The sequence below is a fragment of the Kogia breviceps genome, chromosome 1 (genome assembly GCF_026419965.1).
Source record: "Kogia breviceps isolate mKogBre1 chromosome 1, mKogBre1 haplotype 1, whole genome shotgun sequence".
Classification (NCBI taxonomy): Eukaryota; Metazoa; Chordata; class Mammalia; order Artiodactyla; family Physeteridae; genus Kogia; species Kogia breviceps.
This window is the reverse complement of record NC_081310.1, coordinates 121853994-121876638: the sequence shown is the minus strand read 5'-3', so window position 1 is coordinate 121876638 and position 22645 is coordinate 121853994. Positions and strand designations below refer to the sequence as shown.

General features: G+C 34.0%; 1 protein-coding gene across 11 annotated transcripts in view; it reads right to left on the bottom strand.

Moving 5' to 3' along the window:
• HFM1 (helicase for meiosis 1) overlaps positions 1-22645 on the bottom strand; it is a 129409-nt gene that overhangs the window by 49850 nt on the left and 56914 nt on the right. For all 11 annotated transcript variants that reach the window (XR_010842344.1, XR_010842345.1, XM_067042903.1 and 8 more), the window contains 6 exons: positions 8777-8874; positions 8567-8695; positions 2785-2870; positions 2470-2553; positions 2188-2345; positions 610-713 (listed from right to left, as the gene is read on the bottom strand). Coding sequence is in view for 9 of the 11 variants with exons in the window: in XM_067042903.1 (XP_066899004.1) it covers positions 610-713; positions 2188-2345; positions 2470-2553; positions 2785-2870; positions 8567-8695; positions 8777-8874 (659 nt within the window). In the remaining 2 variants the exon portion in view is untranslated. The remainder of the gene's footprint in view (positions 1-609; positions 714-2187; positions 2346-2469; positions 2554-2784; positions 2871-8566; positions 8696-8776; positions 8875-22645) is intronic.

Below are 22645 nucleotides of genomic sequence, written 5' to 3'. Positions count from 1 at the left end.
TTTTATACCTTTTTGAACTGGAAAGTCTTAACAAGTCCAGGAAATAAAAATGTTTTAAAGATACTTTAAAAAGTATAACAAATGAAAATTTATACATCTGTCATAAAAATAAAAATCAATGTTCCTACAGTAATTGAAATTTATCTTAAAAATAAAATGTCTATAAATGAACAGATAAAATTTTAATTTTATTATCCTAGTCTCTGCTATCTTTTACATATCCAAATATATGAAGCTTCCTTTAAAATTATTCATTTTACTTAAATAAATTATTTTTACACAATATCGCTTATGTTGTTTTTCTGTTTTACATAAAGGAAATAATTTTTAAACGCTATCATATTGTTGCTGTTTTTTTTTGTTTTGTGGTACGCGGGCCTCTCACTGTTGTGGCCTCTCCCCTTGCAGAGCACAGGCTCCAGACGCGTAGGCTCAGCGGCCATGGCTCACGGGCCCAGCCACACCGCGGCATGTGGGATCTTCCCAGACCAGGGCACAAACCTGCGTCCCCTGCATTGGCAGGCAGACTCCCAACCACTGTGCCACTAGGGAAGCCTAAATGTTATCATATTTTTTACATTCATATCTTCATTACTTCAATGAACTTACCATATTCAGAACTAATTAGATTTATGCTAAGATCTTCAGATTTAAGAGCTCGCCTCACATCAATCTTTTTAGCCCAATTTCCAGCTTTTAGCAAAACAGAATCCCTGAAAAAGAATAATGCATCATTTAATAGTGATCTTGAATACTAAATGAAATGAAATAATAAATTAATGTTCAAGGGCTAACTGATTCTAAGATAGGTCCTATCTGGTAGTAAACTGAAGTCAGTTACTGAAAACTGCCTTCCCCAAGTTCTGAGGATAGGGAAATGGAGTGTCAATGGAGCTATCGTTACCATAATTTTCTTAACTATATGTTCACCCAACAGCTGGTTCTAAGTTGCACTGAATCATTTCAGACCTGTGTGAATATATAATTGTTATCAATAACCTATGACCTTGACCTTAAATCACTATCACTTTAAAGTGACTATACATAAGTTATGTGGATTTGTGAGAACTTCAACAGTATTTTTTTAAATGATATGAAATAGTTTGTATCTAATAACAACACATCACCAGCAACCAATTTTGTGATTGAACTTATTTTAGCCTCCTATAGTCAAGGCTGTCATTAGATTTAGTTGTCACAGAGAATAAAGATTTGTATAATTATATATTCTCTGTATGTGTATCATGGCTAGTTGCAAGGGAGTAATTATCAGTGAAAAGGATATCCTTATCAGTCACTGCAGTCCCATTAGGAACCTTGCACAGGATGTTTTAGGAAGCCATATTCCAGTACACTGGCAAAAATTAGGAGATTTCCATTTCAGAATCACTGCCATCCTGAACTTACAGGTACAGTTATATGCTAGGAGTATAGGCTCTGGAGTAAGAATGCTTGGCTTCAAAACTAGTTTTTGCTATAAACTACCTATATAACCTTGGTATCAAATTTCTCCTCTATAAAGTATATATAATGATAGCACCTATCTCATACAAAGATTAAACAATTCAATACCTGGAACCTACTAAGTGCTCAAAAAATATTAGCTGTAGCTATAACTATTATCTTTAGAGTTCGCTTATGACATCCTGGGAGAAAATATCAATATGTAATAGTATTGGAGAAAAGGCTGAAGTAGAAATTATAGAATGATATGTAGAGAACTAGATATAAGGCAAGGTACCTCCTTTATCTATTGGATCTGGTTGCCTGGATCCTACAATGGTGGTAGTAGTTTGTCAGATTTTAATTTGGAAATAGAAGATATATTTTGAAGTAAGTAGGAGAAAGTTTGCAATCAAAGAGTAGTAAGGTCATGAATGATAGGAGAAAAGCAACAAAATAAGAAAGTTCAGCAACAGTGAATTAGAGCTACTCCTAAAGGTCATCTATTACTTGTTTCAAACCATGGTGACAGACTTTACACTTTGTTCATTTGAGTACTAAATATAATCTAAAACAGACCCAATATTAGTATCTTCTTTAATAGACAAACTATCCCATTATAGAATCAGGAAAATGTAATTTAATTGATCCCACCATGATTTTATTACTCTTTTAAAACCTCAGCAGAATTTTTCTTTTATAGTATATGCTTAGAAATAAAACAAATAGAAATTTCACACTTACATAATTTTGTGCTTAGAAACCAGTTGATTATCTGCATCACCTATGATTAAGGTAACGTAGTGAGAATCTGGTGCTGTTCTTTTAGTTTGTAGCTGTTCAAAGTTTCTTAATGTAACAGTCACTAATATTTCTGCCATGGTATCACTATATCTTGCAATCTTTAAAAAAGGATAGGCATAAAAAGTGTTAAAAATAACCTTACTACTCATACTCACCTCCAAGTCAGTTATGGGTAGCTTTACTCCTGAAAATCAAAATATATGAAAAATAGAAAATATTTACCTGTTCCACTTCAAGTTCATATTTTGGTAGACACATCACTGTTTCTTTTATCTGAGTTCCAAAAGGGGGATGTCTATTTAAAATCTAAAAACATATTTATGTCATTATGTTCTTATTACAACACTAAAAACCCTTTTAGTAAAATATTTTTTAGAGTCAATAGTTTTAACATGCTTATTACCTAAAATCTTAAGTTAAAAATATATATGACTATGAGAGGGAAATCATTTTTTGGTAGAAATAAAGATACAAAAGTCAGGCTTTAGAATTTATACAAAATTCAGGTAACATTAGGAATAAGTAAATATTAAATACCAGTTCAAGTTTCCTTGCATCTGTTTCTTCTATCTTTTTAAAGGTAGTCAAACCTGCATTTACCATAGCATTTGATAATGTTACACCTGTGGAAAATTAATCAAATAGTTTTTAAACAATCCATTTAAAACTAAATCTACACTTAAATATTTAACAACTACATTAGTAAAAAAGAAAAATTTAAAGAGCCAGACTAATGACTTATTTTTAAAGTTGTTAAAAAATGTTCTCAATTGGATTAATTGGGCTGAGACATTATTTGATTGTTCATATTTATTTTTTCATACTCAAATAAAACACTCATGTGCTTTATAAAAGAAAGAGGAATTCTTTGGTCCACATGATGTCTCAACCCTTAGTTTTACTTTATGTCATAGAGCAAGTACCAAGAAACATCTATGGTTACACTCGTGTTTTTAAAAAAGGCAACATTATTCAGGGATGGAAATATTGTTTCATGAAGCCATGGCTCTCTGAGCATTTGTCTTGAAATGAGTTCATGGTAGGTTTATGTTGAACTTTCAAAGAAACAGGAACTCAAATTGAGTTCTCTCTCTGTTTCTGTACTAATTCAGATAATTTTACTCTTCTGCCTAAAATTTCCAATGCCTTTCCATTGCATTTAGAATAAAATGGCAATTTCCTTACTATGGCCAAACTCCCTTACCTATATGACTTGAACACAGCCTACCTCTCCCATTTAATTTCCTACCATTCCCCTCTTGCTGACTACTCTCCAGCCACACCGGCTTTAATTTTGCTCCTTAAATACGTCAAGTGCTCTTCCACCTTTGGACCTTTTCTGTTTCTTCATGCTTTGAGAAATTGTAACTTTTAATTCTTACACTCATATGAATGAATTTAACCAAATCCCCAGATAGAAGACATTGTCAGAAGCATAAAATTCTAAAGTAGTACCACCTTGTTTAAGGCACACATATTACTGATGAGGGTATGATACTCCTTTCCTTACTCATATCTTTAACTATTCTTGAGAATTTCTCTTACTCAATCTTTAGACACAACTCCTAGTATTCTTAATTCGTTAATGTTCATTTCCATTTTCCCTTATAACCTTTCCTGATTTTTAATTTTTAGTTTATAAACATTGTTGAAAATCAATTTGCATTCATTATTTTTTCCTGGTGCTCAATAAGAACTTAGATTTCTTTTTTGTTTGGATTCTCTCACTTTTCTATTACATGAATTTTGCTGGTCAATATTTGTTTCTTTTTGTTCAGCTGTACTAAGTGTGAAAAACATGTTCATGTTCAACAATTTGGAAGGGATAGAATGCAACTGATGCCCAGACTGACAATATTCTAGAAAGTCAGAAAGACTGGCTTCTCCCAGTATAGTGAAATTTTATTAATCATTTTTAATGGATAATTCATACTTCATTTAATCATTCTGCTATTGATGGACATTTAAGATTATGCGATTACAAACAATGTTTATATTTGTATCCATGTGGAAATATTTCTATAAATTTAATTGTTAAAGTGAAATTGCTGTTTTAAAGAGATTGTGCATTTTAATTGGTAGATATCATGAGACTTAGGCTCCAACCAACACTGCATGAGAATATTCATAACCTTATACTATCTCCACTACAAGACTTAGTTTTTGCTCATTTGGTGGGTGAATATAGTTTCCTTTGGATTTATTTATTTATTTTTACAATTTTATTGACTGAAGTATAATTCACATACAATATACTTGACATGTGATTTTGTCTGTTTATGTGTGTGTGTGTATGAGAAACTATCACCACAAGCAAGCTAATAAACATTTCTATTGCCTCTAAAAGTTTCCTTGTGCCTCTTTGTAATTCTTCACTACCTCTTCTGTCCCCTCCCCACACGGTCCCCGAGCAACCACTGATCTGCTTTCTATCACTATTCTATTTTCTAGTCTTTTATTTAAATGGAATTAAATAGTTTTCTTTTTAGTCTGGCTTCTTCTACTCTGTATAATTATTGTAAGATTCATCTATGTTGTTGTTTGCATCAACACTTCATGCCTTTTTATTGCTGAGTATATATATCCTTACTATGGGATATACCACAATTTATTTTCCATTTGCCTGTTCATGGATATTTAGGCTGTTTTCAAATGTCTTGGTTATTAGAATTGTGTGTCTACATGCTTTTATTTCTTTTGGGTACTTAAGCATGAAAGGGCCGGTTGCATGGTAGGTTTAAGATGAACTTTTAAAGAAACAATCAAATGCTTTTCCAAAGTGGCTGTAACATTTTACATTCCCACAGTGAGAGTTCCAGTTGAACCACATCCTCTCCAGCACTCTGTCAAGTTTTAATCATTTTAGTGGTGACTTCCCTGGTGGCGCAGTGGTTAAATCTGCCAATGCTAGGGGACATGGGTTCGACCCCTGGTCCTGGAAGATCCCACATGCCACAGAGCAACTAAGCCCATGTGCCACAACTACTGAGCCTGCTCTCTAGAGCCCATGAGCCACAACTACTGAAGCCTGCACTCCACAACTACTGAGGCCTGCGTGTCCTAGAGCCCACGTGCTGCAACGACTGAGCCCACACGCTGCAACTACTGAAGCCCATGCACCATAACTACTGAAGCCCATGCGCTGCAACTACTGAAGCCCATGTACCTAGAGCCTGTGCTCCATAACAAGAGAAGCTACCACAATGAGAACCCCACGCAACACAACAAAGAGTACCCCTGCTCACCATGACTAGAGAAAGCCTGCACACAGCCAAAAATAAATTTAAAAAAAAAGAAAAATTAATTATTTTAGTGGATGTGTACTGGTATTGCACTGTCATTTTAATTTGCATTTCTCTAATGACTAATGATGTTGAACATCTTCTCAGGTGCTTATCTGCCATACACATATCTTCTTTGGTGATGTGTCTGTTTGAATCTTTTGCTCATCGTTTTATTCAGTGGTTTCTCTTATTACTGAGTTATAAGGATTTTTTATACATTGTAGGTACAAGTCCTCCATCAGTTATATGTTTTGCAAATATTTTCTTCCAGTCTAGTGGCTTGTTTTCTCCTCCTCCTCCTTTAATAGTATTCTATGAAAAGCAAACGTTTTAAGTTTTGATTAAATCCACTTTATTTTCTTTTATAGTTCATGCTTTTGTGTTGTATCTAAGAAATTCTTTGCCAAATCCAAGATCACCTGCTGACTTTGAAGGTAGAGGAAGAGGGCTATGATCAAGGAATCAAGTATTCTCTAGAAGTTGAAGGCAGGAAAATGGATTCATCCCTAGTGTTTCTAGAAAGGAAAACAGCCTTGCCGAACCTTGATTTTATCCCAGTGAGACCCACATCAGATTTCTAATCTACAGAACTTTAAGATAATAAATTTGTGTTGTTTTAAGCCACAAAGTTTGTGGTAATTTGTTACAATGGCAATAGAAAACTAATATAGCATAGTTTTTCTAATTTTAGTTTCTGATTTTCCTTACTAGTATGTAGAAATAAAATTAATTTTTATATATTGACCTTACATCCTTCAACCATGCTAAACATTTCCTACCTTCCATGGAATTTTCTACATAGATGATCATGTGATCATGTATGAATAAAAACATTTTACTTCTTTCCTCTCCAATCTGTATGCTTTTAGTTTCATTTCCTTGCTTTACTGTACTGGTTAGAACCCCTAGTACAATGTTTACTGGAAGTAGTTAGAGTGAGCATCTTTTTTGTTCCTGATCTTAGAAGGAAAGCATTCAGTCTCTCACTATTAAATATGATGTTAGCTGTAGGTTTTTCATAGATGTCCTTTATCAATTTGAGAAATTTCCTTCTATTTTAAATTTGTTGAGAGTTTTTATTAGAAATGGATTTTGGATCTTGTCAACTTTTTTTGGCATTATTGAGATGACCATATGGTCTATTTTAGTTTGTTAATATGATGAATTACATTGATTGACATCAAGTGGTAAACTAATCTTGTATTGCTAGAATAAACCACATTTGGCCATGTTAGCCCTTTTATCTACCATTGTGTTCAATTTGTTAAAAGTTTATAAAGATTTACTGTATTTATATTACTGAGGGATATTGGTCTGTCTTTTTCTTGAATGTCTTTGTCAGGTTGTGATAGCAAGGCAATGTTGGCCTCATAGAATGAGTTGGGAAGTATTACCCCCCCTTTTAAATTTTCTGAAAATGTTTGTGTAGAACTGATATTGCTTCTTATTTAAAGGTTCAGTAGAATTCACCAGTGTAACCTCTGTGCCTGGGATTTTCTTTGTAAGGTTTTAAACTACAAATTTAATTTCTTTAATAAATATAAGCCTACTCATGTGTCTATTTCTTCCTGAGTGGACCCCTGACAGTGTGTGTTTTTTAAGGAATTTTCCCATTTCATCAAAGTTGTGGCATTTATTGACATAAGATGTTTATAACATTCCCTATCATTTTGCCATCTAGAAGAACTATAGTTATATCTCATTTTTGTTTTTGGAAATTTGTGTCTTTTCTCTTTATTGTTTGATCAGTCTGATTAGAGTGTTATCAATTTCATTGATATTTCAAAATAATCACCTTTTTGTTTTGTTGATTTTTTCTGTTTTCAATTTATTTATGCTCTTTTAAAATTATTTCTTTTCTTCTGCCCACTTTAATTTGTTTAATTTGTTCTTTTTCTCATCTTATCACATGGAAACTGAAATCACTCTTGAGAACTTTCTACTTTTCTAATATAAGTGTTTTAGTGCTATACTATTAATAATCATTCTATATAATTTCAAATTTTTCTGTAAGTTGAAATCTCCTAAATATTGTATGTAACCTTCTTCCCAATTCAGAACTCTTATCTCTGTGGGATGGGCATGGCACTTGGTTTGCCAGGACTTATGTATTGATAGGAAGGTGAGCCTTTAATCAGGAATCTTTCTTCTACTTTGACCTTGCTTTCACCCCAGTTCCCAGGACTGGGCAGCTCTCTGACTGATTTCCCCCACTGATTTCAAACTTCAAGAATTTCAAACTTTCAAATTTCAAACTTCCTCACAAAATAGTTGGAAATCTTTGTTCTAAGGAATAATTAGACAATCCCCAGTGACCCATTACCTAATTTTTTAATGTTCCCAAGATGCATATAAAATTATAAAGCTAATAAGACTGTCAGCCATGAAATAACTCTCGTTTTGGAGTTCTAGCTATCTAAGAAGGAGCAGGGTCACAAAGCCAAAGACACCAAAGTGAAAAATTCCAAGTGCTTTAGGCATATCCCAGTCTTTGTAAATGGCACCATGTAGTTTTTCAGTTCACATCCTGAGCTAGATCCCAACAGACAGGAAAGAAACTTGTCTATAGAATCTCTATGAAAATCATTACTAATATTGAAATGTTACTAAAAAAAAGAGGAAAAAGTTAAGATATAAATAAGTGACAACTTTCTGTAATGAATTAGGAATGACCAGGACTGCTAGCTCTGTACCTTGTCATTGAGATCAAAACAAAACGGTCATAAAAGTAAAAGAGAGAACAACACATAGTTACCTAATTACTAAAACAAAATTTCACTCTTGGTTTGAGAACAAATTTAAAAATAAGAACATTAATTTTTATTAGGTTTCCAAATTGTTTTCAAATAGAATCCTTTAAGCATAAGCATATGAAAATCAGATTTTCAAGAGAAGGAAAGTATAGTAACTTATTTAGGCCCATGAACACATTTTTCCTTAAAGGTCTATAACCATCTTAGAACAATTTTTCTAACAGTGAAATACAAAATAAATTGCAGACATTAACACATTGCCTACCTGTATTCAGTACCTACCGATTTTTTCCAGCTGTTTGGATACATGCAGAGAGTTTTCCCAAAGTTTACATCTAAAACACTTAGCTAAAATCAAACTGTTCAACAGTACAGCAAACTTTTCTTGAATAGCCACAAAATCTGACAACCCTAAAAAAAAGTTTCCAATATTAAATCTAATATACTATTTTACTGGAAAAATATTGAAAATCCATTAATCCTATAACATACATCTTGTAATTCGCGAGCCATTTCTGAAAATCTTCGAGGTATCTTGCGTCAAAGCAAAGTCATGTATGGGAATGCATCCTAGCTGAGCCTGAATAAGACTGGGGAAAGAAGAAATTTTATTATTTCTTTTTAAAAATTACTATCTCACAGTGTTTGACATCAGTGACTGAAGTATCTCTTCTTAAAATTCCTCTCTGCCTTGATTTCTGTGACACTACATGACTCTGTATCTTGTATCATCATTACTGCAAGTCACTGTTGACTTCCTCTTCCCAGCCTCTAAAAGGTCAGTTCTCATTTTTCTACTCTTCTCTATTCACTCAACCTCTCTTTCTCTCAAAAATCTCATTTCTTCTCAAGATTTTTGTTATAATCTCTAGATTGATAAATTTCAAATGATCACAGGGCACTTGCACTTAGACTGTTTTTTTTTCATCTCAACACATCTAAAATTTGTTATCATATTCTTCTCCAATGCAGCTCTGACTTTGGGCTTTACTATATATAGGTATTATAGAAAACAACACAATTTATATAATCAACATATATTTATTAAGTACCTACTGAGTAAAAAGCACACTGTTAAGTGATGAAGATTCTGTTCAACATTTGAAGGTTGGTAGCTTATTAGTTGATTATTAGCAACAAGTAGTTGCTTGGCTAAAAAATTTGAGGGGTGAAACGAGGGAAGAAAAGAAGTTACCATCTATTGTGCCTACTATCTCCCAGGTCTTTGCTACCTCTTTCGTCTGTTTATCTAACTGGACCTTGATATGCAAGTCCCTCTATGATTCTAACTAAAATTATTAGACTTGTATTACTCTCTGGGAGGATCTCTTGTAAGACCAAAAACAGGTACACAAAGAGAAAGGGTAGAATAGTTATATTTTATCGTTTAGTTTTGGCAAACAATATATGAAAATAGAAAGAAGCAACTAACTTCACAGAATGGGTGCATACAGCTGAAACTACAGAATGATTTTGGCTATAACATATGCTTCTGAAAACTATTTTATATCATCTATTTAGAAATGATTGTACACCCCATGTTCATAGCAACATTATTCACAATTGCCAAAGTATGGAAGCAACCTAAGTGTCCATCAACAGATGGATAAAGAAGATGTGGTATATATATATATACATACACACACAGTAGACTACTACCCAGCCATAAAAAAGAATGAAATTTTGCCATTTGCAGCAACATGGATGGACTTGGAGGGCATTATGCTAAGTGAAATAAGTCAGAGAAAGACAAGTACTATATGATATCACTTACATGTGTAATCTAAAAAATACAACAAACTAATGAATAAAGCAAAAAAAGAAGCAGACTCACAGATATAGAGAACAAATTAGTGGTTACCCATGGGAAGAGGGAAGGGGGAGGGGCAATACAAGGGTGGGGAAATATAGATTATGGGATTATATGAAATCATGTGTGTGAAACTTCTGAAAATTGTAAAGCACTATAGAATTTAAAGAATATTTCATTCAGTTAAAAAAACATATCTCACAACCTATTAGCATTAAGATTAGCACTAAAGAAAGTTGGAAACTAAAACAAAAAGAAAGAAATGGTTATAAAGTTACATGGTTTGTTAACAAAGAAGGAACTGATGGGAAAATGTGGATGGGGTGCTTTCAAGTGCTGGATAAATAAAACTTCTTGTGAAACTATCCTGGAATTCACAAATGCAGAATATATAAAAAATTATAGAGTAAAAATAAGACTTTTAAGGTAATATTTATTTATGTTTAACATCAATATACCTTAATAAATAGGACACTTTTCAACATCATACTTCCCTGTCAGAAACTTTACCACAAAAAGCAGTATGTAACAGAGAAGAACAAACCTGACTCCATATTGGATCTATTCCTTTAGCTCTAACCTTGTGTTCTGTTGCCTATACTTAGTCATGCTGGTTCTGCACCTTTGTAAAAATGTTGCCTATGGCTTCAAACATACATAACAGCCCTTTCTCAATGCTCTGCCTCCAAGGCTTGACCTTTAAAGGTATAACATGTTTACATTCACATAAAGATAAAAAGTTGCAGAACAGAAAATAATGATTGTTGATTGTCATGTTGGAGGTTTACAGGAACATTGGGACCAAACCTACGTGGACAGCTGCAAGAACAAAGGATTCTGGCACCAACAAGTCTGAAACAACAACCAGCTACACCCTCTCCCCTTTTAGTATAAAAGAAGCCTGAATTCTAACTCGGGTAAGATGGTTCTTTGGGACATGAGTCCACCATCTTCTTGGTCTGCTGGCTTTCCAAATAAGTGGCTTTTCCTTGCCCCAACACCTGTCTCTCATTTTACTGGCTTGTCATGTGGCAAGCAGTACGAGCTTGAACTCAGTGACAATAAGCAGGAATGGAAGGGAGAACAGGGATTTATTCTAGTAGGTACAGAACCTTGGCAGGGCTGTCTGTCTCTCTCCACCAGATAAGGCCAGCCTGAGCTTATCCTCAGTAGAAATAAAAGTCTCACAGCTTCAGGTGAGATGGCACCTCTGCCATCTCAACTAATGGGGTCAGACTTGCATAATAGTTAAGTAATGACTAAATCAGGGTTATTGTAAGGATTAAATGAAATAAAGTAATGATGCAGTTTGAATTAGGTTCAACCATGACCAGACTATAGAGGCTTAAATATAAATGGTTTCTTCTCTTATGTAAAAGAACTCCAGAGTTAGGCAGTCTAGGGCTTGGTATGGTGGTTCAACGAATCACCAGAGACCTAGGATCCTACTATATTTCTATTCTGCCATGTATGGCTTCCATTCTCAGGCCATCTCATGGTCTAAGATGACTGTTGGATTTCCAGCCATTACACATTCACTCCATACAACATGCTGGAGGAAGTGGTGGGAGACAACAATTGATGCCCTGTTTACCACCAGACTCCATTTCCTTTAAGCAGCCTTCTAGGAAGACATATCTTCTGCTTACATCTCATTAATTGGACAAACTTAGTCACAGGGCACTATTTAGCTATAAAGTTGACTGGGAAATGTAATCTTTTCCCTGTGAAGGTTAAGAATACTGGGACAGTCAGCCAGCAGTTTCAGCTATAGGTATGTACAAGTATACTACATTTTATTGCACTTCACTTCATTGCACTTTGCAGATATTGTGGGGTTTTTGCAAACTGAAGATTTATGGCAACCCTGCATCAAGCAAGTCTATCAGCACCATTTTTCCAACGCATTTCCTCATTTCATGTCTCTGTGTCATATTTTGTTAAGTGCTGAAATATTTCAAGCCTTTTCATTATTATTATATTTTTCATGGTGATCTATGATCAGTGATCTTTGATGTTACTGTTGTAATTGTTTTGAATTTTTAAATTAAGGTGTGTACACTGTGTTTTTGACAGTGCTACTACACACTTAACAGACTACAGTCTAGTGTAAACATAACTTTTATATGCACTGGACTGGGAAAAAAAATTGTGTGACTTGCTTTATTGAGATAGTTATGTTATTGTGGTGGTCTGGAACTGAACCCACAATATTTCCAAGGTATGCCTGTAAAGTATCTAATGCAGTGCCTGGAACTCACCAAATATTCAAGAAATGGTTACTACTATTATTATTATCAATGGTTGAGGCATTTATAACTTGCTCTCAGCTTCCACAGTTAGCCAACTAATAAAAATGATACCATAACTTCCCAAAAGACTTCTGTATACTGGCCAACTTAGTAAAGGAAGGTATAGAAAGAGTAGAAATCCTTCGTATGAAGATGAGTTAAAGATGTACTATAAAGCTGTACAACTCTCTTGAGAGGAGAAAAAGTTATTCTGAAGTCATCTTTTTCTGCCTAAACATAGAATAGGAATGCCCAAAGAATCAAATGAAGAAAAAAATCAGGGTGGCACATGGAGCCTTCTATACATATAACTCCTCTTCAAATTCCATAAAATGATGGACAACTATATAGGTGTGTTTTTGTGTGTTAGTCTCCATCCACAAAACTACAGGAAAGCAAGAAAGCATGTCATTGGTGGGCCAGAAAGTTGAATGCTAGAAATCATGTCTATGAAAAAGATCAAATCTATGAGAAAAACAAAACTGGAGATTATCCATAGTACATGCAAAAGAATTAATAGATCAAGAAGGAGAGAGGGTCCTGGGGTATTTGTTGGAGCAATTCACTGGAATGCTGTATTCTGAGCAGGTAGTTTAGTCTACCCCTGTCACTCTCTCTCATTTGTGGAAAACATTAAGCAGTTGTGGTATGTATTGAGAAGCTAAAGCAGGGAGTGTAGACACTGAGGCCAGAGAGGCAGGACAGTTGTACAGGTAGGAACGAAAACCCCAGTAGAGGTAGAAAGACTTTACTCTTAAATTGCAAGGTATTTCCACACTTTTATGGCAGTCAATCTAATTACTTCTCCCCAGTCATTAGAGATAGTAAGTAACAGAATAGGTAGGCAAAAATATATTTACAAATACAAAAGCAAACAATGAAGAACTACCTAATATTTGAGAAAAAAATTTAAAAAGACACAATATTAATAAATGAAATAACAATTGAGGAAACAGAGTTAAGTGCACAGAAAAAGAGTTTCAAAATAAGTATAATTGATTTATATAATTTAAAATTTTTCAGAGAGATTAGAAATACCATGTATAACATTTCTCCAAAGAAGACATACAGATGGCCAAGAAGCACATGAAAAGCTGCTCAACATCACTAGTTATTAGAGAAATGCAAATCAAAAGTACAATGAGGTATCACCTCACACCAGTTAGAATGGGCATCAGAAAATCTACAGACAACAAATGCTGGAGAGGGTGTGGAGAAAAGGGAACCCTCTTGCACTGTTGGTGGGAATGTAAATTGATACAACCACTATGGAGAACAGTATGGAGGTTCCTTAAAAAACTAAAAATAGAATTGCCATATGACCCAGCATTCCCACTACTGGGCATATACTCTGAGAAAACCATAATTCAAAAAGACACATGCACTCCAATGTACATTGCAGCACTATTTACAATAGCCAGGTCATGGAAGCAATCTAAATGCCCATCAACAGACAAATGGATAAAGAATATGTGGTACATATATACAATGGACTATTACTCAGCCATAAAAAGGGATGAAATTGGGTCATTTGTAGAGACGTGGATGGATCTAGAGATTGTCATACAGAGTGAAGTAAGTCAGAAAGAGAAAAACAAATATCGTATATTAACGTATATATGTGGAACCTAGAAAAATGGTACAGATGAACCAGTCTGCAGGGCAGAAATAGAGACACAGATGTAGAGAACAAACGTATGGACACCAAGGGGGGAAAGTGGTGGGGGTGGGGGTGGGGGTGGGGGTGTGATGAATTGGGAGATTGGGATTGACATGTATACACTTATGTGTATAAAACTGATGACTAATAAGAACCTGCTGTATAAAAAAATTAAATTTTTAAAAATAAAAAAAAAAATTTTTTTAAAAGAAAGAAACTTATTTCTTAACCCTGACCTTACCTTTAATCTTACTCATGCGATTTGTTTTGTATTGCTGTCAAAAGAAACTTTTAAAATCACACACACACACACACACACACACACAAAGAAATACCGTGTATATTTTAGAAAGCCAAGTGGAGATACAGTAAAGTACAAATTTTATCAGTTATTTTCTTTGCAATGTTGTAGGAGCTTTCAAAATATCAATGCTTTAAAATTTCACCTAGAGTTCCTTGAAGAATTCTAATAAATCCCTGATATGCTTTATTGCAAAAAAAGAAAAAAAATTTATCACTGAAAAAACTCAATAGATAAAGCTGAAGATGAGCTAAGTTAGCTGAGATGGCTAACTGAGCTAAGGCATTCTCCTAAAAGCCAAGCACAAACAGATAAAAAATATGAAAGAATAAGTATAATATGTGGAGGAGATGGTCAGAAGTTCCAACATTCATCCAGTAGGAGTTCCAAGAGTGAACAGAGAGAATAGAGAAGAAGTAATTAAATTATAGAAGAAGATTTCCCAGAGCTGAAGAAAGATATAAGTCTACATATTAAGAGGGTCCACAGAATGCTGTGCAAAATAAAGAATAAAGACACACCCAGACTTTCTGGTGAATTTCCTAAATCAGATAAAGAAAGAAGTTATTAATAAAGAACTGAAAACATGGGGACTTCCCTGGTGGTGCAGTGGTTAAGAATCCACCTGCCAATGCAGGGGACATAGGTTTGAGCCCTGGTCCGGGAAGATCCCTCATGCCGCGGAGCAACTAAGCCTGTGTGCCACAACTACTGAGCCTGCGCTCTAGAGCCCATGAGCCACAACTACTGAACCCACGTGCTGCAACTACTGAAGCCCGCATGGCTAGAGACTGTGCTCTGCAACAAGAGAAGCCACTGCAATGAGAAGCCTGTGCACCGCAAGGAAGAGTAGTCCCACTCACCAGAACTAGAGAAAGCCTGTGTCTTAGACCCAACGCAGCCATAAATAAATAAGTTAATTTTTTTTAAAAAAGTACTGAAAACAGATTAGATCACCAACAATGGATGCAAGAAGAGCAGTATAAACATCTGAAGAATGATTTAGCCAAACTTATTCAAATGATAGGGCAAAATACATTTCAGGCTTACAAAGACTCAGAAGGACTCAGAAAATTATTTGAGAATGTATCCAAAAAAATAAATTATATATCTAAGGAAAAGGAAGATAGAGATTTTAAAAAGTAGAAAGTAAGCAAAGCAATCAGTAAAAAAAGAAATTAGGTTAAGTCTACAATTTTTAATGTGCAGCAAAATATTTTAAATTTAACAATCTGGAACTAAAATCTAAGATGATCTGAACATGGGAGAGAGCAAGAGGCAACAGGAAATTGAAAATATGATAAAAGTTTTATCTCATATGGGAAGTTTTTAAATGTTCATTTTCTATAGACATTGGTTAAAAAAATATAAAAATTTAAAAGAAGAGCTCGTTAGAAGAACAAAAACAAACGAAACTTGACATATCCAAAAAGAGGCAGAAAAGGCAAAAGAAATAAGTGAGGAAAAAAGAAACAAGCAATAATCGTGCAAATTAGAAAACATACAATAAGATTAAGTCCAAACACAGTATCCTCAGGAGATACATTTCAAGACTCCCCAGTGGATGTCTGAAACCAAAGATAGTATGAAACTCTACATATACTATTTTTTCCTATACACACCCAGAATAAAGTTCAACTTATAAATTAGGCACACTAAAAGATAACAACAATAACTAATAATATAATAGAACAATTATATAGTGTTAATAAGTGTCATGTGAGTGTGGTCTCTATCTCTCTCAGAATAATGTTATTGTACAAATATAATGCCTTTTCCATCTTAACTAAACACTTGACATGCACTGTGGCTGTAACTTTTGCAGCTTGAGGTGTGACAGCAAAACCAGCATGAAATTTCTTTTTCCTTCTTTACAGTTTCCTTTCTTTTTCCTTCTTCACAATTTCACAGGTAGAAGACTCATTCGTACTGTAGATCTTAGCAACCTCAGCATATTAACCTCTTATTAACCAGCATAGCAACCTCTAAATTATTAAATCTAGAACTTATTAAATCTAGAACTTTCACCTTTTCACTTAAAGGAAGGACCTGACAGCTTCTCTGTGGCATATCTGAATCGTCAGCATCACTACTCTTGCGCTTTGGAGCTGTCAACTTTAATAATACAGTAGCCAGTTATTTTATAACTTTATAGCAAAAGCAAGTTTATTCAGGAAGAGCCAAAAGAACTGCAATTCAGGATATGCAAACTATGGCAAAGCATAGGCAAATCAAGAGAACACGGAATGTGCTTTACAGGGAAAAGGGGGCGAGATATGAGGGGCTGTGAAAACCAGAGTCCATTGGAGGAAGCTGGTAGTACAAAGTATGCAGGCTTCTCATTAGTTGGGCTGGTACAGTCTCCGACTGGCTGGTCAGAGAGGAGTTTTCTTTTTCCTGCTGGATAGTAAAGTAGAGGGATTTTCCTATCAGAGAGGTAGGTGTATACCTCTTTCTGTTTGGAGCAATTGACGACACATGGCAGAGTGTGAGAGCTTCCCCTACAGGTCTGTCCTGATTCCAATTTTAGCTGAGGTTTCTTTAATTCCGCAGGGCCATTGTTAAGTAAAATAAGGGTTAGTTGAACACAAGCACGGCAATATGGCAACTGTCATCTGATAACTGAGATGGCTACTAAGTGAAGAACAGGCAGGATACACTGGACAAAGGGATGATTCATGTCCCAGGTGGGACAGAGCAGGATGACATGAGATTTTAAACTTATGAATTGCTACTCAGAACAGCGCACAATTTTAAACTTATGAATTGTTTATTTCTGGAATTTTCCATTTAATATTTTCGGACCACAGTTGACCACTGGTAACTGAAACCATGGAAAGCAAAACCGTGGATAAGGGGGGTACTACTGTAATTATAATAAATGTGAATGAACTTATTCTCAATTAAAAGAATTCTGAGATCAGGTAAAAAGAAGAGTGATAAAATCTAACTATATTCAATCTATACAAATTATAAAATGAAGAAAACGTTAAGAAGAAAAAGATTAAATGATATACGAAATAAAACAAGTATGGCAATATTATTAATAGTAGACAAAACGGAATTAAAAGCAAAAAGTATTCAATAGGACAGTTAGTTGACTCATCTAACCTGCATCTTTCCATCAGCAGAAACGACGAGACAGGACAAGAAAGGCAACATGGACAAATGGGCCAACAGGCCTGCAGTACCTAACAAATGTCTAAATACACAGGTTAAGTAGAACTCCTTTTATGTACAATCCTAAGAAGACAATTTCCTTATGATTTGTTCCTTTATTGCATAATCCATCCTATACTTTTATAGTCATTTCCACAAGCCACAGCTGATTAGACAATATGTCACTCTTCTGTTTACTATGTACTTGTTCCTTTTCTGTTTGCTTTTCCAAATATATTGGTGGTATATATATATTCCCTTGAACTATCTGACATTACATCTTTAGATCCATTATATAATCTTGCTATATTTTCAATATATTTTCCTTTTCCAAAACAATAAATTACTCTCTTGATTAATAAAACTTTACAAGAAAAATGAGTGATACTTCACTGTGAGTAACACAATTAGCAAACTCTTCCTAATGGCAAAATATGCAATTTAGTGCCTAAGGAACACATCATTCATTTATTCATTTACCATCCACATGGAACAATGATAAAAATTAACCATGTATTAAGCCACAAGTAAAACCACAATATCTATCATAAAGCAGAACTCTGACAGGCCACATTCTCTCGTTACAATTCAATAAAATTAGAAATTAACAATAAAAGAATGACAATTTTTTAAAAGTATTACTTAAAAAATTTTAAACATAATTTTAAATAATTCTTAAAAGGAAACTAAAACTGAAATTACAAACTATTTAGAAAGAATAGCAATAGATTTAGAAAATCTATAGAACAATGTCAAAGTGGTATTCACTGGAAAATTTGTAGTCTTACATATTTTATAGAAAATTTTAAAAAACAAAATAAATGGAGAAAAATACAATTAAAAAGATTACAAAAAGAAGTAGAAGGAAAAAAATAAAGAAAAAATGGGAAATTAATGAAATAGAAAATAATAGAAAGATTAAAAATGTAAAATTAATAGGACTATTAAACATGATCAATAAGTCAAAAATAAATGGCCTGAAAAGATCAAAATATAGAAACCTCTAGCAAATCTGATTAAGAAAAAAGGAGATGATACAAATAATATTAGAAAAGACATTATATATTTAGAGGAAAGTTTTAACTTATTAGAGAACAAAATACTTTATGCCATAAAAACTGACAAGCTGGGTGAAATGAATAGCTCAGGAACATATAAAGTAAGAAAAATTGATTCAAAAAAAGTTAGTAACCCTGCAAAGAACAAAAAATGAAAGAAATCCTAGAGACACCCAACTTTAGATCCAGAGACAATGGTGAGCTAAAATGGGTTGCTCGCTCTTCTCTCTGAATTCAAATCTGTTTTTACAAATAAGTGAGAAGGAGGTTAATGATTCCACAATCGAATCCAAAAAGTGTGAGAAATTCCCTGATGGTGAAACACTGGAAACTTGACAATTAAAAACAATAACAAGACAAAGATGTTTGCTCTCGCTAAAACTAGAGAACATATACTAAAGGTTCTATCTACAAGAAGTTAACAAAAATAGAGTTGCAACTATTAGAAATCAAGAGATAAAACTATCACTATTTACAGATAATATGATTGTCTATCTAGGTAATCCCAGCAAACCAACTAAAGGACAACTCATACTGTTAAGAGAGTTCAGTGAGATAGCCAGATAAAAAAATCAAAATTTTAAAAATTGATAGCCTTCCTATATACCATCAATAACTGACCATAAAATTTAATGGTATGCAATGTAAAGAAGGACTCACAATATCAAACTCCATAAAATACCAAGAAATAGACCTATCAAGAAATATAAAACCTAAATGATGAGTTATAAAATATCACAGAAAGACATAAAGATCTGAATAGATGGAAAGAGATACCATATTCTAGATAGAAAGATTTCAGAACTGTTAAAGGAAGAATTCTTCCACAAACTAATCTATAAAGCCAACTTCAATAGGACTTTTTATAAATCTTGACAAACTGATTCTAAAGTTCACAGGGAGGAAAAACGCAGGAATATCCAAAAACATTTTTTAAATAACAGTAAGAACGGACTTGCCTTACCAGATAACAAAACATGCAATAGAAGAATAGCAAGTAAAACAATGTGGTATTGTCATGGCAACAAAATAAACAGGCTAACAGTAAATGTCCAGAATCAGATCCTTAGGAATTTAGTTTATGAGAAGGTGGCATTCCAAATCAACAGGCAAAGAGAGAAAGACAACATAGTTATCAAACACTCCTGACTATCTTTCAGGGACAAAATATAATTAAATTCTTAACTCATACCACATATAAAAATTAACTCCAGATGCCTATGAAAAGCCTTTAGGTAAAAATAAAATGATTTTAATGTATTAGAAGAAACGATAGAAAAAGTCCTATGATCTTAGGATATGTGGCAGAGACTGCTTTACCTACCCAACATTCATTCTTTACTTCCTTATTAATAGCAGAATCCTAATTTTAATACAGGCACACTATCAACAAGACATTTCCCAGTCTCTTTTGCACTTAGCTGTATTAGGTGAGAAAGGGTTATCTGGGACTTCCAAGAAACCTACTGAAAAGAGAGAGGATACTCAAGTGTAATGGCTGAAGCTCTAGTAGTAATTTTGGATGAAGAGGTGACCTTAAAATAGAAGTCATGTGTGGCATAGCAGAGCAGAAAGATAGGAACATAGTATTCATGACACCTTGAAGCCACTATATTTACCTTAGACTATCTACCTTGAGTTGTATATTCTGTGAGAGAAAAGTAGCCTATTTAGTTTAATCTACTGTTAATTCACTTTATTACCATTTTATGTAGTTGAACCTAATCTTAAGAAATACAGGATGGAAAAAAAAAAAAGAAATACAGGATGGGAAAGGCCTTCCTAAATAAGCAAAACACAAAACCTAGAAGTCATAGGACATGACTGACATGTATGATTTTATAACAATTTAAAATTTCTGTATAAAACCAAAGAATATGTATATTCCCTCCTAATAATTAGGGATTTGAAAATTTTTAAATTTTTCACTCATTAGATTGACAAAAGTTCAAGATAAAAAAACAAGTATTGGGAGGATTTATGGAAATGGTCATTCTTTTTACACTGTGGGTGGAAACTAAATAAGATAAGCTTTTTAGAAAGCAATTTGGTATTAAATATTAAATCTTTTCACGTATATACCTTTTCACTCAGAAATTCTTGAAAAATATGGTGTAAATAAAAGGAAGTTCATTTCAGTACTATTCGTAATAACAAAAGTTTGTAAGCCATCTAACTCTTCATCAGTAAAGGAGTGGTTAAAAATTACAATATGTTCATACTATAGAATACACTGCTATTAAAACACACATTGGTGGGGCTTCTCTGGTGGTGCAGTGGTTGAGATCCGCCTGCCGATGCGGGGGACACGGGTTCGTGCCCCGGTCTGGGAAGATCTCACATGCCACGGAGTGGCTAGGCCCATAAGCCATGGCCACTGAGCCTGTGTGTCCGGAGCCTGTGCTCCGCAACGCAAGAGGCCACAACAGTGAGAGGCCCGCGTACCGCAAAAAAAAAAAACAACAAAACATTGGTATCAAAATGAATGAGGTTGACATGTACTGATATAGAAGAACTTCATGACAGGAGCAATAATTATAGTATGACTTTTTAAATATGTAGACATAACATATGTTTATTAGCCCATATATATGTACTAAATAAATAGAAAGGAAATTGGAAGGACCCACAGCAAACCACTGATAACAGTTACTTCTGGGGGTCAAGGGAGACCTGACTTTTTGCTTTATAAATTTTATTTTTGAATCTTTAAAAATGAATCCATGCGTTACTTATATAATAAGAAGAAACAAACAAATGTGAAAAGAAATCACTGACTTGGAAATACACCCTATAAGTTCATTGAAAAATACCAGTTAAAGAAAACAGAGCTAGTGTTGAAGATGAAAGACCCAGGAATTATGAAAAATTTAAAAACAGCCTTAAAGGGCAGAAAGTTGAAGGATAAAATTTTTAAATTAAGAGGATTAACACCTACCTGAAAAAGAACTGATCTGAAATTCAGCAAAGTAACAGAAATATGAGAGAGACATAAAAGTAACTATTAGCCATCATCACCCACCAATAGACTGTACATTTTGGATTAAGAAAATACCCCACACACATTCACTCTTCCTAGCCACACTCAAGTAGTTGCATAAAGGTGGGAAATTATAATGGGAAGCTAAATTATGATACATATAAAAACAATTATAAAGTCATCAATTTTAAAATCTGACAGTCACAATCAAAAGAATGTATGACCCAATCCAAGGTAAGGTAAATGAAAGCATTAAAATTGCAGAGTGTTCCCAACAAGATGCTTGTGGAAAAATACCTTGATTTAATTTGACTCAGTAGTCGATACAACAGAGTATATTGAAAAAACATTGTGAGAATCAAGAGATCTAGATTCTAGTTCTAGATCAGCCCCCAGTATAGCAACATAACCTCAAGCAAGTCACAACTTATCTGGGCATCATTTACTTCATTTGTAAAATGAGAGGACCTGGGTACAGGATCTCTAAGTTCTATATGATCTCTAAGGATATTTAAATTTCTAAAGAAATAACATCTAAGAAACAGAACATTAACTTCTGTTGTCCAAGCTTTAGATCTGCCTGATGAGGTGTATACAGCAGTGGAAGTTTGTTTCTGAGATGTCATGGTATTTGGGAGATAAAATTCAATGAGACATTAGGAAGTATCCCAGAGAACGAGTGACCTCCTTTAGCTATGCAGAAAAAGGAAATTCTTTGGCCAACTGGTTTTATTGAGCCACATAAAAAAAATCATTTTTACCTGAAATGGTCTACATCAAATGGTTTAACACTAAGACCTAAATACTCAGAAAACCAAGCACTTGGCATAGCAGAAAAGAATACCTTTGCATTTGTGATTGGAAACTGGGTAAAGTCATTACAATACAATGTAACTTTAGTTTACTCTTCCAGTTACTACTCCTCTATACAAACTTCCCTTTCTGGGGAGAACAGTCATCCCATTGTCACAAATATATTCCTTCACTGATATTGCATTTAGTATGTCTTTCTCAGAATACCACTATCATTCAACAGACATTTACTGCATGTGTCTTCAAATTGTCCATTATATTTATACACATGGTTCTCATTCAAGCCAAC